The sequence below is a fragment of the Tupaia chinensis genome, unplaced genomic scaffold (genome assembly GCF_000334495.1).
Source record: "Tupaia chinensis unplaced genomic scaffold, TupChi_1.0 Scaffold000484_1, whole genome shotgun sequence".
Taxonomy (NCBI): Eukaryota; Metazoa; Chordata; class Mammalia; order Scandentia; family Tupaiidae; genus Tupaia; species Tupaia belangeri.
Genome location: NW_006159996.1, coordinates 930454 through 946877, shown reverse-complemented (window position 1 = coordinate 946877; position 16424 = coordinate 930454). Strand labels below are relative to the sequence as shown.

Genomic DNA, 16424 nt, shown 5'->3' with positions numbered 1-16424 from the left:
AGAGCCGACAGATGAGGAATGAGGCAGCAAGAGATGAGGCAGCAAGAGATGAGGCAGGGGACGGGGGCTGTGGGTCAAGGGAAGGATCAGGACATGACTCTGGAGGACTTGAAGCAAGGAAGGCCAGATCTGCATCTGGGAGTCCCACTGTGAGGTGGTAGGTGGTCGTGCAGGAAAGAGAAGTGACAGGGAGGAGAGAATCCTTAGGACACGGAGATGGAATGGGGGTGACACATGACTAAGAAGGTGGTCAAAGCTCAGGACAATGGACAGACAGGGCCAATTATGTCCCATTGGGAGCCCTCAGTCCACAACTGGTTCATAACAAGGGGAGGAGGTGGCGCAGCGGGACTAAGCCCTTGCGACAGGGGGTGCTCAGACAGACCAACGGGCCCAAGGGGCGGAGCTCTGAGGAAAGCCCCAGTTAAGGGGACTAAGGGTGTTGACAGGGGAGGAGCCAGTGAAGGAGACAAACAGCAGCCAAGGTGGTCGGGCTGTGCTCCCACGCAGGCCAACCAAGAAAGTGTTTCAAGAAGCCTGGAATGAAGATTTTCTTGTCGAAAATTAGAACAAATTTCCACCTGATTCTAATCAAGCCTGGAGATCTCCCTCCCATGGGGCCCATGAGAAATAGAGGATCAAGTTAAATAATACCGTGAGGATACCACATCCAAACATGGAAAAGTCTTCAGGACAAATGGCTCAGCTTCTTCAACAAATTCATGACATTTTAAAAAGGAGAGCAACTGCTGGACTGTTACTGATTAAAAGAGATTGAGGAGACATGCAAAAGGCCAAATGCAGTGTGTAGCCTTTGCCTGGACCCTGACAGGAACAAACCAACATTTTGAGACAATCAGAGAAAATTAAACGCAGACTAGACATTAGAGATTTTAAAGGAATTGTAGTTCATTTTGTTAGGACTCGTAATGGAATTACAAGTATGTAAAAAAAATCCTTATCAGCTAGCGATAAATACTAAACTATGGATCGAGTGATAGTATCTGAAATATGTTTTTAAATATTCCAGCCAATGAAAAAGCAAGAACAGCTGTGGGCTAACCCATGAAACGAGAATGGAAAAACGTTGGTAGCTTTGGAGCTGAGGAATGGGTACACAGGTTTACTATGTCGTTTTTCCTGCTTTTGTGTGTGTTTCAAATGTGCCTTCTCTCTGTCTCTCTTTTTGTATTTGCCAGAGGACGTGCGCACTCACTAGAGAGACAGAGGGAGAAGGGAAAAGCTCACCACAATCCCCTCCATTTCGCCCTCCTTTGGGAATTTTGGACACATACACACATGCCCAGCGTGTTTCTCAAGCCATGCAGTCAGCCATGTGAGATCTGGCTCCCTTAACCACCGGGAAAGGAGGCTAGTCTTTGACATTTTCATAACAAGTTCAATTTTAAAAAGGAGAGGGCCAGCCTGTGGCATGGTGGTTAAGGTGGCTAGATCTCACATGACCATCTGCGTGGTTCCAGTCTAGGACTCCGCGGCTTTAGAAACATTCCAGGTGTGTACATGTGCGTGCCCAAAATCCCAATAGGGAGAATGGAAAAGAAAGGATTGCAGCATGTCCATGCCCACTGTGGGGTGCTTTCCCACTAAAAAAAAGGGGGGGAGGCGAAGAAGAAGAAAAGAGGAGAAAGGAGAAGGAAGGGGGAGGAGGAGAGGAGGAAGTAGTTAGTTGTGGCAATGCTGCTGGAAAGGTAAGGTGAGTAGCGGGGGCGAGCCTGGGAAGCAGCACCAGCTGTGTAGCTGTGGACACCTGATGAACAAAGGACCTTGGGGAGGGCTCATTGACCTTGGACACTGGGTTGACCTGCTTTGCCTCCCCAGGTCTCAGCGTCTCCATCTGCTCAATGGCTCCCCCAGCTCCCACCAGTGACAATAACAATAGAGGCTTCTGAAGGAAGAGAGGCAAGGAGGGAAAGCCAGTCTGGAAGGGATAAATGTGGAAAAAGAGGGGATAGAGGTCACCCATGGCAGAAAACACAAAAATTGGGGCATGAAAAGGCTGGAAGAAGTAGAGTGAGGAAGGATTTTTGCTTTTCAAATGAGAGAGACTTGAGCACTCTTAACTGCTGACAGGAAGGCTCTTGTAGAGGGAGAGGGTGAAAAGATAGAGGAGGGAAGAAAAAAACTATAATAGAGGCTCCCGAAAGTTTGTCACCAGGTTTGGGAGTACAGCCCAGTGAAAGAGGTGGAGGCACCCTAGCTGGGTTTTCTGGGAGATTTAATATAATATATATCGTTTTTTCTGCTTTTGTGTGTGTTTGAAAATTGCCTTCTCTCTGTCATGGTGCAGGAGCGGAATAAAGGCTATGAAGTCATGGAGGCTGTGGAGGGTGGGGGAGGGTCTGAGAACTAAGCCACCCTTGGCCTCCCTGAGGCCTAAAGCCCCCACATTAGATCTACGTCCAGGCCAAGGGTCTGCTCTGTTCCCCTGAGCCTTGTGAATTACGCAGGGGCTATGCCTCCTGCTGCACATCCCAGAGACTTGCCGTGAGTGCCCGGAGGCCCCCTGAGTGGGAGTGCCAAAGGCAGGTGCACACCAGGGTGGTAGGACCTGCCCAGGATGTGCTGGTAACCTTCCCCAGTCCCACCTGTCCCCGGACCCTTTCAGGGCTCCTGTCTGGCTAGCTCCCTTTGCACCTAGCCCAAAGGCCAAGGCCTGTGCTTGGGGGCATTGGCTCCTTCCGCTGGTCCCAATAGGGTTTGACACTCCTTCCTGAGCTCCAGGTCTCACATACCCCAGGGGCTCCTCCCTCCTTGGCCCCATTAAATGAGCCACCAGCTCCTGCCAGCTGCTCTGTCCTCACTACCATCCATCTTGACCCCATAACCACCCCCCATATCCCGCTCCCCAGCCCTGAGGGGCCACCCGCCACCACTCTCCCTGAGAACAACAGCCCTCACCCAGGCTGCCCAGAAAAGAAACAGATTTAGGGCAAGGCCAGGAATGAGGACGGTGGCAGGAGGAGGCATCCTTGGAGGACTGTGGAGGGCCCCCAGCACCAGGAACCCCTGAACGAAGACACATATACCCTTCAGGCTAAGGAAGACACCGGGTACAGGGAACAAAACTCACTTCTTGCCCAGCTGCCGGGCCACATCACAACGCTGGAAGCCCTCAAGGTGGTAGAGGCGGCGGGCCAGCCGGCGAGCAGCCTCACTGACCCCCTGGCACCCGTTGGCCAGCGGGTCTGTGCTCCCGGGATCCAGTCCTTCTGAGCTGCTCAGCTCTGAGTCTGAGTCCGAGAAGCCGTCCTTCAGGCTGGGGTCACTGCCAACGGAGAGGAGGGGGATCAGAGGCCCTGGGTAAGGCCGGAAGCCTCCCACATCCAGGGAGTCAGGCTGTGGTACGGGTGCCCTGGGGCAGGCCTCCGAAGCCCGCTCAGAGGTCAGGTCAGAGAGGACGTGCCACTACAGCAGGAGGGAATCAAGGCAGACTTTCAAAAGCGCCTCTCGAGGGACATCATTAGATGCTGCACACACCCACAACACAGCTCCCTGAGCCCTCCGAGCTGCCACCTGTTAGTGCAGAGTGAAACGGCAGGTGGGGGTGGGAAGTCTGGTGAGCTCAGGGACAAGGGACCTTGGACAGGCTCCCTGACTGGACACTGAGTTGCCCTCCTTGCCCCCCCCTCCCACCCCCCAGGTCTTGCTATCTCCATCTTCTCAGTAGCTCTCCCAGTCCCAGCCCGGGTCCTGACTCACCTGGCTGAGTTCAGCAGCTTGTCTGTATCCTCCTCCTCCTCTTCCTCTTCTTCCCCGCCTGGGCCCTGGGGCCCATCTTCATGGAATCCGTTGGGCATGGCCGTGAGGGACAGGCGACTCAGAACGTTCTCTGAGTGGCTGCTGGAGATGGAGCGCCGCAGGGGGCTTCCCAGCTCACCATCGCCACCAGCTGCCCCCACATCCCTCTCACAGCCGATCTCCCCAAGGCCCAGCTCAGCCCCTGGCTCGGGGCTGTCACGGGCCCGCTGCTGGATGAGGGGCGTGAGGGGGGCCTCGAAGCTGACGCAGCTGTCGCTCTCGTCTGTGAGGCTCAGCACATCCAGGGAGTCCAGGCTGCTGTACTGGGTGCCCCGCAGCAGCTCCGACTCCAGAATCTTCTCAAATGTGGCGCTGAAGCCATCTCGTACATCTGGTTCCCCAGAGCCACCCAGCCTGTGAGACAGCAAGGACTCAGTCACTGTCCCGCCAGGGCGTCCCACACACAGGTGCTGGCACCTGCCCCGGTCTGCGTCTGAGAGCTCCCTGCAGGCAGGGAGCAGGTGCAGATTGCGTCCTGCTCATTTATTCCTTGAGCCAAAACCTGTCAGCAATAGGTGCCATGTGGTGGGTACTGGAGACACAGCAGTGAAAAAGACGATGCGGTCCCCATGCCCCGTGTACAACCCAGGGCCCGGCCCACAGTCGGCACCAATGTTTGTCTAACGAGTGAACGTGGCACTGCTCCCTCAGGGCTCCCAAAGCACTGCGGGCATCTCCCTGTCACAACTGGTGTCACACTGGGTCATCATTCTGCTGTCCCCACAGCCTGGGAGATTCTTGCTCACCAATCACATTCCAGCTCTCAGGTCTGGCCTGAATGTCACCTCCTCAGAGGAACTGAGGGAGGCAGGTCCATGCGAGGCATCCTCCTCGCTATTCTCTAGCCTCAGAGCATCTCTTCATTTCCAGAATTGCCCTTATCAGCACATAAGACTCTGACTGTTCTGTGCCCCACACCACCTCCCACCCAAGCCAAAGCTCCACCAGGCCAGGAGCGCCCAGCACACAGTAGCTACCAGTAAATCTTGCTAAATGATGCACCGAGCAAAGGGACATGCTCATCAGTCCCGGAGCTACTCCCCAGGGGCTTCCCCCGGCCTAGGCACCTGTTGCTTCCTCTGCCCGAGTCTCTGCCCCCAGGCTAAAGCCCTCCTTCCTCACCACTTCTCAGTGAGGTCTGCCCCGAACACCCTATCTACTCCTGTGACTTGCCCCCACACATCCAGCCCCTTTGTCCTACTATATATATTTTTTCAAAGCATTTATTCTCTTCCAACACACTATGTAATTAGTTGTTATTTTATTGTTTCTTGCTGTCTCCCCACTGGACCATCATCTCCACGAGAGCAGAGCTTGTGTAAGTTTCGCTCATCGCTGTCTCTCCAGCACCTGGAATACAGCATCACATACAGAGGAGCTGAGGCTTCTGGGAAGAGCCGCATCCACTGGGGAGATGCACAGGTGCACAGGGAAGGCGGAGGGAGACAGAGTGAGCCAGACCAAGAGAGCGACAAGGAAGAGACAACGCGGAGTTGGGAGCATGATGAGAAAGAGAGAAAAGACATTCAGAGAGCACAACAGAGATAGACAGTAATAGAGATAAGGGGAGAGCAAGAGAGACAGAGATAGAGGCAGAAACAGAGACCACAAGAGGGAGAGACAGAGAAAGAATGAAGCTGGCAGATAAATCAAGGCCCATCATTTGCAAAGACACACGTCTCTCCCTCCCCATCAGCCTCCCCTGAGGGTCTGGTTCTCTCTGGGTTCCTCCCCACACACACCCCTGCTGGCTGGCAATGACTGAGCTGTATTTGGAGGACTAGGAGGTGCCCCTTCCACCCAAAAAACCTCCTCAGACGCCCCCCAACTTGCCGTGCCTAAGAGTCAGCCCAGGGTGCTTCCCAGAGAAAAGGGCTGACCTGGGAGAAAATCTGAAGCCACGGCCACCTCCCACCCCGGCCCCAGCAGGAACTGAGAACGCAGCCTCGTCAGGCCTCCTCCTGCTGGAGAACGAAGTGGAGAAGAAACCAGAAATCTGAAAAGTTGTGGGGTGCCTGGCAAGGGCAGAGGTGGAAGCTGCTTCTTCTGACCTCCTCGCAAAGGGGAGAAGAGGGAAGGGCTGCTGGCCTAGCCACCAGGGCAATATCCAGAGTCTGCCCAGGGAAGCCACCTCTGCCAAGTCTGTGCTGGGTACTAGGCAAACCCACACCAGGGCCCTGCCCTGGCAGCTCTCAGTCCATCCTCCCATGCCATGGTATGCCTACCTTCCGCCCCATCAAGCAACTAAGCAGACCTGAGCGTGGCCCTGATGGGCGCCTGAAGACCGTCAGTCAGTCCAGTCTCCAGACTTCCATCTGCCCCACCATCAGCCGTCCCAAATATTATAAATATGCTACCTAAACACAAACAGTGTGTCCAAGATGTCCCGGGCCCCTGCCCCACCCCGCTGCCAGCTAGGTGTCCATGCTAGGCCCCACCTGGATTGAACTTCAAGGCCTGGTACCCATAAGCACGCAGCCTGAGGTACTCACAGAGACTTTGAGACACTAATCTCTACACACGCACACACAAGCCCAAATGTGCACCATAAATGCACAGGTCAGGCACACGCCAACACCCCCGACCACAGTCACACAGCCCCATGCACTCCAATATGCTCACACGTCTCTGGGCACACACCAGGCACATACAAGCTTGCACACTCACACACCTCCCACACACTTGCTTATTCAAGCCAAGCCTGCGGCTATGCACACTGGGACCTCTATAATACTTCTTCTCTCAGCCTACCCTGGGGTCTTCTAAATACCCCTGATCCATGCCCACCCTCCTTGTCCAACCAGCACCCTCAAGCATCCAGATCTCCCCACCTCTTGCTGAGGATAATAGAAATGGGACTGAAACTCCAGGACGTAGGAGTAAAGTGAGATTCCTGGTTGAACCTCCAGATGGAACCTCAGATGAGGGGAGCAGAGAAGGATTCACTCACAAAGCCTGCTTTCCTGGGGTAGGCTGCAGGATTGAGAGATCTTCGTCTCCAGGAAATGGAGAGGTGAAGCAGATGACCTTTCACGTGAAAGCATTTTAAGAGAAACTGGAGGCCAGCAGGTGACATGAAGGTTAAGGCAGCTGGATCCAACATGGCCAACTGCATGGTTCAAGTCCCAGACCTGTTGGCCTGAGAAACACCCGGGCATGTGTGCATGTTTGCCTGAAGTCCCAAGAGGAAAATGAAGAAGGGATAGCAAAGTGGCCACCCCCACTCTCAGGGGGTGATCTCTCTCTCTCTCTCCAGATGGAACCTCAGATGAGGGGAGCAGAGAAGGATTCACTCACAAAGCCTGCTTTCCTGGGGTAGGCTGCAGGATTGAGAGATCTTCGTCTCCAGGAAATGGAGAGGTGAAGCAGATGACCTTTCACGTGAAAGCATTTTAAGAGAAACTGGAGGCCAGCAGGTGACATGAAGGTTAAGGCAGCTGGATCCAACATGGCCAACTGCATGGTTCAAGTCCCAGACCTGTTGGCCTGAGAAACACCCGGGCATGTGTGCATGTTTGCCTGAAGTCCCAAGAGGAAAATGAAGAAGGGATAGCAAAGTGGCCACCCCCACTCTCAGGGGGTGATGTCTCTCTCTCTCTCTCTCTCTCTCTCTCTCTCCAGTAAATGCATGTGCCCTATTGCAAACTAAAAAACAAAACGCTTGGACTGCACTATCCATCCTGGGATGGAGGGAGTGTAGCCCTCCCTCCCCACTACTAGAAATAGCTCACAATGACTTGGGGGCTGGACGTTTGGAGGCACGACAGTCATGCGGGCCTTTGATTCCCTCTCATGGCACTATCCTTTGAGAGCAAAATAGGAACAGGAAGTCCCCATTTCATACATGAAAAGGAGAGCACTCAGTGGCTAGGCCCAGGCCACAAGCAATGGAGCTGCCAAACGCAGTTAACTTCCACCACAAGACACCCACTTACCCCAGCTGAAGGTCCTCGGTGTCTGGACAAAGGCTCCCAGAGGCATCGTCCCCCTCTGCTAGCCCATCAGCCCTCCAGGGCCTGGACTCTGTTGAATTTTCCAGAATGCTCAAGTCTGGTCCCAGAGCTAGGCCATTGGTGAGGGGAAGGCCAAGGCTGAGGCCATGCAGGGCCACACCCGGGTCCTTCCTGGGTTCCTCATTGTCCACCAGGGCAGCCCTTTCCTCATGCCCTGGGCTGTCACAGCTGCTGTCCAGGCCCTCACTTGCTGTCATTCCATTCTGGACCCCGGGTTCCTCCTCGGGCTCCAGGCTGGGGTCCTGGGGGGCACCGCCTTCCTCAGACAGGGCAGGTGGGAACTTGTCCTCGTCCATGGCAGCCTCTGCTTCCACCCTGTCCTGGCTGCTCCTGGGACTCCACTGAACCTGGCAGCAGACGGAGAGACAAAGGGACCAGTTAGACAGGGCAGCCTCCCGGGGGCAGGAGGATGGCTGAGATGCTCAGGACCCTCCCGCTGGACTCTGGGTTCAGGTGGTGGCCCCCTCGCTGCCCTGCCCAGACCAGCCACCTCAACTTTCCCTGGCCAGTTCCTGCCTTCCCTGTCACCTCTCATGTTTCTATTGTGCCCTCCCAGGCATGTGCCAAAGCCCTCCGAAAAAGACCCAGGTTGGGGGGAACTGGAGAAGGGCCCAGGCCCCCCTCCAGGCCTCATTCCATCCCTGCTGGTGAGGCATGAAGGCAAACTCCAGGCCATCAGCAGCCAGCCCACTGGCTTCATCTTGTTCTCTGGTCTTGGTGCCAAGAGCCAGAGATGAGTGAGGAACCAGGTTCAGGGCTGCTTTCAGAAGGGGACTTAGGGGAGGAGGCAAGGAAGGCAACAGAAGTGCAGCTGCATCTGAGCAGGGGCCACCCCAGAGAAGCCAAGGCTAAGCCTGAGTCAGCCACGAGAAGGCCCAGCATGAGGCGCTGTCCAGGGTGCTGGGCGGGGCAGCGCCACCTGAGAGCCGCACAGAGAGCCCAGGCCGCCTCCACTGCCACCAGCCCCCAAAGCCTTGGTTGTGCCAGCAGGAAGGAAGAGGGGACCCTTACACACCTGGCCCCCCACCAGAGTTCACTCAGCCTTAAGGAGGGACTCATGAGGAAGCTGCCAAGGCACGCTCTAGAGAGAGCACTGGAAGGGGAGGCGGGCCCTGCTCTGCCAATGCGCTGTGCAACCTTGCATGAATCGGGTGGAGCCTTCTCCTGCCTACCCAGGCCAGCCCCATTCCCTCTGCCTTGCTCTGGGTAAAATGAGAAGACACTTTACCCACCATCTCCACCTCCACCCCTAAAACAGATCAGGGACCAGCTTGAATTTCCCAGAGGCTTCCTGGCAAACCTAATTGCAGTTGGAGAGAACAGATACAATGTGTGCTCGGCCATGTCTGGCTCTCCCCTCACCCCCTCTGTCCCTGAGCCCACCCACTCTAGGCTACCCTCCCCCCAGGGACCTCTGCCTGTGAAGACCCAGACCAGACCCTCCAAATACCCTGGAGAGCTGCAGAGAGGCAGGAACTGGGGTTTTTCTCCCAGTTCTGGTTGTGCCACTTCCTCCCTCCCCTCATTGGGTCTTGGTTGAGCCCAGAACCCCGACTCTCCTCTGGAGAAGGGATTCAGAGGGTTCAGGAGACCATGGAGAATGAGGGAGCCTAGTCTGCCTTCTGGGCTGCAACAGAACAAACTAGGGGGGGGTTCAGTGAGCCCCAAGCTCCCACACTTGTCCAGTCATAAATATCACCCAAGGACTTGTTAAAATATACATGGCCAGGTCCCGCCCCAGACTTGATGACCCGGAGTATACAGGGGAGGGATATGGCAATCTGTTATTCCTATACGGAGGCAAGTATGAGAAACACTGAGTTAGACTCCAGGAGGAACTTCCCACGTAGAGAAGCTGAGCCTGCAGAGAAAGACAGGTCTACTTCTCTGGTGGTTTCTGGGCCCTTGACGGGAGACAGCTAGTTAAACCACAGACTAGTTAAAATTCATTTAACATGGAGCCAGCAGGTGGCATGGTGATTAAAGCTCTGGATTCTCAGGTCAGCAGGTGGCATGGTGGTTAAGGTGCTGGATTCCCATATGGTGGTCTGTGGTTCAAGTCCTGGACCTGGCGGCTTACTTTCTCACTTTCTCTTTCTATAGCTCTCTGTCTGTCTCTGGTCAAATGAAAAATAAACAAATAAATAACAACAAATTGAATTTAAAATAATCCTTAAAAAAAAAAGGTGACTTGCTTTCTCTCTCTCTCTCTCTCTCTCTCTGGTGAAAACTTTTAAACTAGTAATAAAATTAAATAATTCTATTTTTTAAAAAATCATTCATTAGAGAGTGGAAGAGAAGAGAGAAAGACAGACAGATCTGGGGCCTCACTCTGCCCACCCCGATCATCTCCTCCTAGAGTTTTGGCCACTGCGTGAGAGCACTTTTTACTAAGAAGAAAAGCTCACAGATTTAAACATCTGAAGAGCCAGGCTCGAGAATATCTGGGTCCTGATCCTAGGACACCGGGGACCCCTAGGGGCTCAGCCCTGAGTGAGGGATTCTTTCTGGTCTGCCCTAAATCCCTGCTGCTGCAGTTGCTATTTCCATCTGCTCCCTCCGGTTGTGTGCTCAGAGCAGGGAGAACAGGAGGTCATCTCCTCAATGGAGACTCCTTGGGCAGGGGAGGGTGGAGAGGTAGCAGCGTGTGATTCGAAGGAAAGAGGAGAGATAGCGGGGCCTTCGGACCTGAGTTCCAGTCCTCTGCCCTGCGTTCTAGCCCAGGGTCTGCAAGAGCAACCTGGAAGATCACTCCAGGATGCCTGAGCTCCCACGCCACACATAGGCTGAGCCCAGCAGGGTGGGGTGCCTCTGCTTGGTCAGGGCTCTGCCTGAGCCCCAGGAAAGCCTGAAATGTGAAAGTGTAAGTGCCTTCACTTGATGCACAGGCTACAACAACACCAAAGCCAGAATGCTAGTAATCAAGGACCTCTTGGGAGACCCCTAGCCATCCCCCAACTTCCAGCAGTTCCCTCAGATTAGCTCAGTCCTACCTGTCCTGCCATGCCCTCCTGCAGCTGGGAATGGGATGGAGGTTTTGCCAACACCGGGCACTGGGCCGTGGCCTGGGCTTCTGAGGAGTGGGTAGACAAGGGGTAGCATTGAGCTCCACTCGGCAGGGGGCCCAGAGTCCCTGCCTGGGCTGAGGGCCAGCTGAGCCCAGAAAGATCTGAGCCAGGGACCCCTTCTCCTGCTGAGCCCAAGGGGTTGGAGGAGAGCCCTCAGGACAGAGGTATGAAACAATTCCCCAAGTCCTCACTTTGAACCACCCTGTGCCCGGGGACCCCTCCCTGCCTCCTCTGGCTTCTGTGAACTCGTCCGCAGGATGGAGACATCTCCTCCACTCTCCTCACCAGGAGCTGGCAGAAAGGCTGAGCAGCTGAGGTCCAAGAATGGTCACTAGGATGTCGACATTCACTCTCTCCACCACTACATCTGACCAATGGGAAGCCTGAGAAGAGAACTCGGAAAGGCTTCGCCTGAAGTCACGCAGTGAGGAGATGCCTCTAGAACCCTCTGCACCAGATGGGCTGCAGATGCGAAGCGAGACCCCAATTTCTCAGGCCCCTGCCAGACTCTCCCATGAAGATCAAGGGCCCAAATCCTCAACCAGGAGAGTGGGCCCAGAGCAGTGACCCTGTCAACTTCTGGCCCTGCTAGCAAGACCAGTGGGGGGCGGGGAGTTGGCCTCTGGGCATCCCATCCCAAGGAGATGCCTGAAAATGCCAGGCTGGCAGTGGCTAAGGTCCCCTGCAGCCTCTCAGCCTGAGGCAGGCCCCTCTCCGGGCAGGGCCTACTGCTACCCATGCCCTTAGGATGACCTTGGGTACAGCAGTCTTTTTTCAGCACCAGTAGAGATGGGGACCATGAGGATAGTGGGGCCCTGGCTAGACCAGGGCTGACTGCCAACCCAAGCACTTTTCTAGGTCTCAGCTGCTCCTGAGACTACACAGTCCCCTTTCCACTCTCCCCATGGCAGCTGGAGGGAGCTATGGAGTCACAAATCACATGGCACCCTCCCTCTCTCACGCCTCACCCTGTAGAGTAGAATCTGGTCTCCCAAGCATGGCCTAAAAAGCCCCTCCCTGAGCTGCTTACGCTGCCCTCTCCGTCTCCTCCCTCCCCCACCAGCCACACTGGCCTTCTTTCTGCTCCCTGAGCTCATTCCCACCTCAGGGCCTTTGCACCAGCTGTACCCTTGGCTTCCCTAAATCTCCAAATGGTTGCTTCTTTCGCCAGTCAGGGTTCAGCTCCCATGCTGCCTCCTGGCACTGTCGCGCTCCTCTACAGAGCATCGTGGCCCTGAGCGGAGCGGAGCCTCCCTCCTCTGTGTGGTGACTGTTTCCTGTTCATCTCTCTGACTAGGACGTAAATTCTTCAAGGATGGGGACTATGTCACGGTCACACATCTCTCCAGAGCCCAGTGCAATGCCTGGCATGCAGTGCACGCTTTTTAAATATTTGTGGACTGAATGACCTAGGGATGCCCACTTCCGGTAGAGGTTAAGAGAGGCTAGGGAACATGCTCGGGGGGGATAATCTTGCTGCTGAGTTCCAAGCCAGAGACTGTGGCAAGCCCACGGACAGGGCAGAGGGTGGGGGCTGAGCAGGGAGCGCTCCAGGGTCCTGCATGCTCTGTAAGGCACAGGCGAGTGTGTGGGTGCAGGCATCTGTGCGTGTGTCTGTGAGCAAGAATATGATGCCGGCGTTGGTGGGCACATTTGCACATGCATGCACACACATTCAAACACACAGACGGCACAGAGGGAACTGGGCAGACACCCATGAGGCGAGCCGTTGGGTGGTGAGGTGGTGGTGAAGAGCCTCCAGACCTAGGGCCGAGGTTAAGGGCAGCTAGACCTACATCCCTGGGCATCCAAGTTCGAAGCCATTCTGCTTTCAGGGACAGGGAAGGGACTACACAGAGCTTCAGGCTGGGGAGGACAGTGGGGAAGAGGGGCATCCACACTGACCACAGCCCCATGCAGTAGCAGCAGGGGCGGAGTGGGTGTGGGAGGGAATGGGGAGTCCAGGCCCACATGGTGGAAATGGGGGCACAGGAGGCAGAGCTGGGATGGGGGCCACAATGCAGAGCACTAGCCAGGCAGGCGGGGTATATAGAAGGGCTAGGCTCGGAGAAAATTGTCCTGGAGTGTCAGCATGAAGGCAAGGTCCCAGGTAGTGGGACTGGATCCGGACCAGGACTGGGACCCTCGGGTTTTTCCTCCAATGTGCAATGGGAGCTTGGGCAAATGAAACTGCTTTCCGGCCTCATCTCCCTACGTGCATCCCAGACTCCTAACCATATCCAAGTCTTGTACGTCCTTGAGCACCTGACGGTGCTGTGAGCCCGCTCCCAGATACTTTCTCACATAGGTGCACATTTTGCACAGATTTGGGGAGGTTCTCACAGACCCCTAAAGCCCTGGCCATGCCCAGCCTGGACAATCAACCCAAGGAAACTCCACTTCTGATACTAGACATGGGGGGGGGGGCACTACTTGGCAAAGAAAGCTGGAAGCCTTTCATTCTTGGACCTTTCTCTGTCCCCTGGGAACTCAGCCTGGACACACCATCAACCCCACTGCCCTTCCCCAAAATTCTTACTGTACTCACTGGCTCCTTAGCTCACCCAGACATTAGCACATGCACTGGGATCTCCACACACACATACACACATGAGCACACGAGTGCACACACATGGACACTTAAACAATGATAATCCAAATGGCTGGCATATAGAAAGTACTTAGAACAGGGACCAGCAGATGGCATAATGGTTATGTCACTGGGCTCCGTAGTCAACTGCAGTTCAATTCCCAGACCCAGCAGCTTAAAACTCATGCCAGGCACATGGGCATGTGTGCCCAAACTCCCGAGAGGAAAATGGAGGAGAAGGGATTGCAACGTGGCCAACCCCCGCCCCCCGGGGGTGATTTCTCACTTTCGGTCTCTTTGTCTCTCTCTGTCTCTTGGGCGAGTCCATGCACCCTATGGCAAAAAACTCTCTTTAAAAAAAAGTACACAGGGGGCGGGGGTGGTCAGGGGGACCAGCAGGTGGCATGGTGGTTAAGGTGCTGGACACTCCCACATGGCTGACCAGGGTTCAAGTCCTGAATCTGGTGGCTTGCTTTCTCACTTCTCTCTCACACTCTTACCCTCTGTCTCTCTCTGGTCAAATTAAAAAATAAACGAATGAATAAATAAAATAAAATAAATAATTTTTTTTAAGTACAGGTGGTCAGGGGGACCAGCAGGTGGCATGGTGGTTAAGGTGCTGGACACTCCCACATGGCTGACCAGGGTTCAAGTCCTGAATCTGGTGGCTTGCTTTCTCACTTCTCTCTCACACTCTTACCCTCTGTCTCTCTCTGGTCAAATTAAAAAATAAACGAATGAATAAATAAAATAAAATAAATAATTTTTTTTGAGTACAAAAGTAATGGTTATGTCGCTGGACTCCCATTTAGTCGACCGTGGTTCAAGTCCCAGGCCCAGTGGCTTAAACTCACACCAGATGCGCGTGTGTGCGTGCCCAAGATTCCAAGAGGAGAGTGGAAGAGAAGGGATTGTGGTGTGGCCATCTCCCCTGGGGGGTGATTTCTCGCTTTGTCTCTGTCTCTGTCTTTCTGACAAGCGTACACGCCCTATAGCAAAAACCTCTCAAAAAAAAAAAAAAAGTACAATGATTGAATGTAAATGTAATTTTTTTTTAAAGGAAAGTACTCAGAACAAACCCTACCAGCTGTGCCACGCCACCACAAGGCCCAAGCCAGCCCAGGCCTGAGCACTCCAGGGCTCCACAGAAACCTGAGGGGCACTGACAGCATGAGCAGCAGGGGCTTGCCAGAAAGACCCCTCGGTCAGGTCCCAGTCAGCCCTCCATGCCCTCCCTGCTCCCGGCCGCCTCTGCTAGCCCAGGGGCCTGGTGGCCAGGATCTCCCTGTCTCCATGACCTCAGCCATGACAGCTCCAGGAACCCTCCCCAGGCCCAGGCCAACCTGAAATGTGCCTCCTCAACAAACCAACTGCCCAGGACAGAGAGGTGCCCAGGATAACCTGGAGGAGAGGTACACCCAAGAGGCACACCCCCAAGTGACCCCAAACCCTCCTACATCTACTTGGTCTTCCAATTTGGACCATCCTGTGCAGCCACAGTTGCCTCCAGCTCTGCTAGCCATAAGCTGTGCAACCTAGGGAAAGTTGCCCACCTCTCTGAGCCCCAGTGACCCCCTGTACAAAACGGGGATACGAACAACATCACTTCACAAGGCTGCTGTGAGGACTCAAGGAGATGCCATGTTGGGTGTTCAAGAAGGGTGGCACTGCTGCCTTCCCGAACACTCTTGGGCCTGCAGGGGAACAAGCTGGTTGCTCCCATGGGGGAGGGATGTCCAGGAGAGCAGCGCACAGCACGGGCCACTCCGCAGGCACCCATTAGACTTGTGTCTTAGGCAGCTTTCGGAGCAGGTCCTGAGGCAGGGCCTTCAGAAGCCCACACTCGGGGTGGAGGTAGGAGAAAGACCCCTGTGGGGCCAGGAGGGTAGACCAGAGACAGCACCCTCCCTGAGGCAGGTACAGATCCTATAGTCCTGGTCCCAGCCACGCTCCCGCTCAAGGTAAGGCCAACTCCTATCTTTCCATCTCAAGGCACAAGAGCCATGCCAAGCACCGAAGTCTTCTTAAAAAGTGCCCAACCCATTTGCTGGGTTGTCGGGAAAGTCATGGCACATTTCTGCAACAGACAAATACGGCATGACTTTTCAGATGACCTAATAGAGTCTGGCAATTTGGGGTTCTTAACAAGCTCAGCACCGCCTGCTTTCCTTCTTTTGGTTTGACTGCTGGGTCATGGGCTTCTTTCTCCTGGTCAGGCAGGCAGCGGTCCCCAGGGTTGGGTGCACATTTGCATCTTATCCACATGCCCTGCTGTCTGCTGGGACTCTCAGGGGCCCCTGGCCCAGCTCTGCAAAGGTCACTATCTCCCAGCCTGCCTCTCTCCCCACCCTCCAGCCAACTGGCACCCTCATTTGCTTAGCATTTACATACATCCGCATGCCAGTTTGGAGAGCCCTTAAGGCTAATGAAATCCAGAGTCTGCTGGCAAATCCCAAATCACGTGTACTGGCTGGTGACTGCCCCCGATGCCTTCCTCCAGGATGAACCCATGGTTATCTGGGACCACAGAGGACTAGGTTGTCCTGGGTAGAGGAATCCGCGGCCAGCCTGACCACCGCTCTGCCTTCTTCCAGTTGCACTCAGCTGCTTCTGGAGTCCACATCTGTCCCAGGAGCCTGGGAGTCAGGAGCTGAATGGACTGACCAAGGGCGAGTCCTCCCAACTCACCCTGCCTCAGCTCAGCTCCTGGGCCGGGGCAGACCCAAGGAGTCGAGCTGGACCAAGGAGCTCAGCCTCTGAGCGGCACCCCCACCCTGCCCCATCTTCACCAGCCAAGGGATGAACTGAGAGAGTTCTCCTTCACTCTCCATCTTTCTCTCCTAGCTTTCACATACCCGTACTCTCTAGAGCCTCACATTTTCTGTCTACACAGCCTCAGCCCCAGGGACCCCTCCTTCTCTGCCTCCTCCCCAT

At 54.9% G+C, this 16424-nt stretch overlaps 1 protein-coding gene across 3 annotated transcripts in view; it reads right to left on the bottom strand.

Annotated features, from left to right (window-relative positions):
* PSD2 (pleckstrin and Sec7 domain containing 2) overlaps positions 1–16424 on the bottom strand; it is a 46946-nt gene extending 30522 nt beyond the window's left edge. The window contains exons 1-5 of one of the 3 annotated variants that reach the window (XM_027774828.1): positions 16346–16424; positions 15882–16113; positions 7755–8179; positions 3721–4173; positions 3092–3286 (exon numbers count right to left, since the gene is read on the bottom strand). In XM_027774828.1, the coding sequence (XP_027630629.1) occupies positions 3092–3286; positions 3721–4173; positions 7755–8128 (1022 nt within the window). In that variant the 5' untranslated portion in view covers positions 8129–8179; positions 15882–16113; positions 16346–16424. Of the gene's footprint in view, positions 1–3091; positions 3287–3720; positions 4174–7754; positions 8180–10825; positions 10875–15881; positions 16114–16345 lie in introns of those variants that run through there. The other 2 variants (XM_027774829.1, XM_006156193.3) reach the window with 2 other exon arrangements.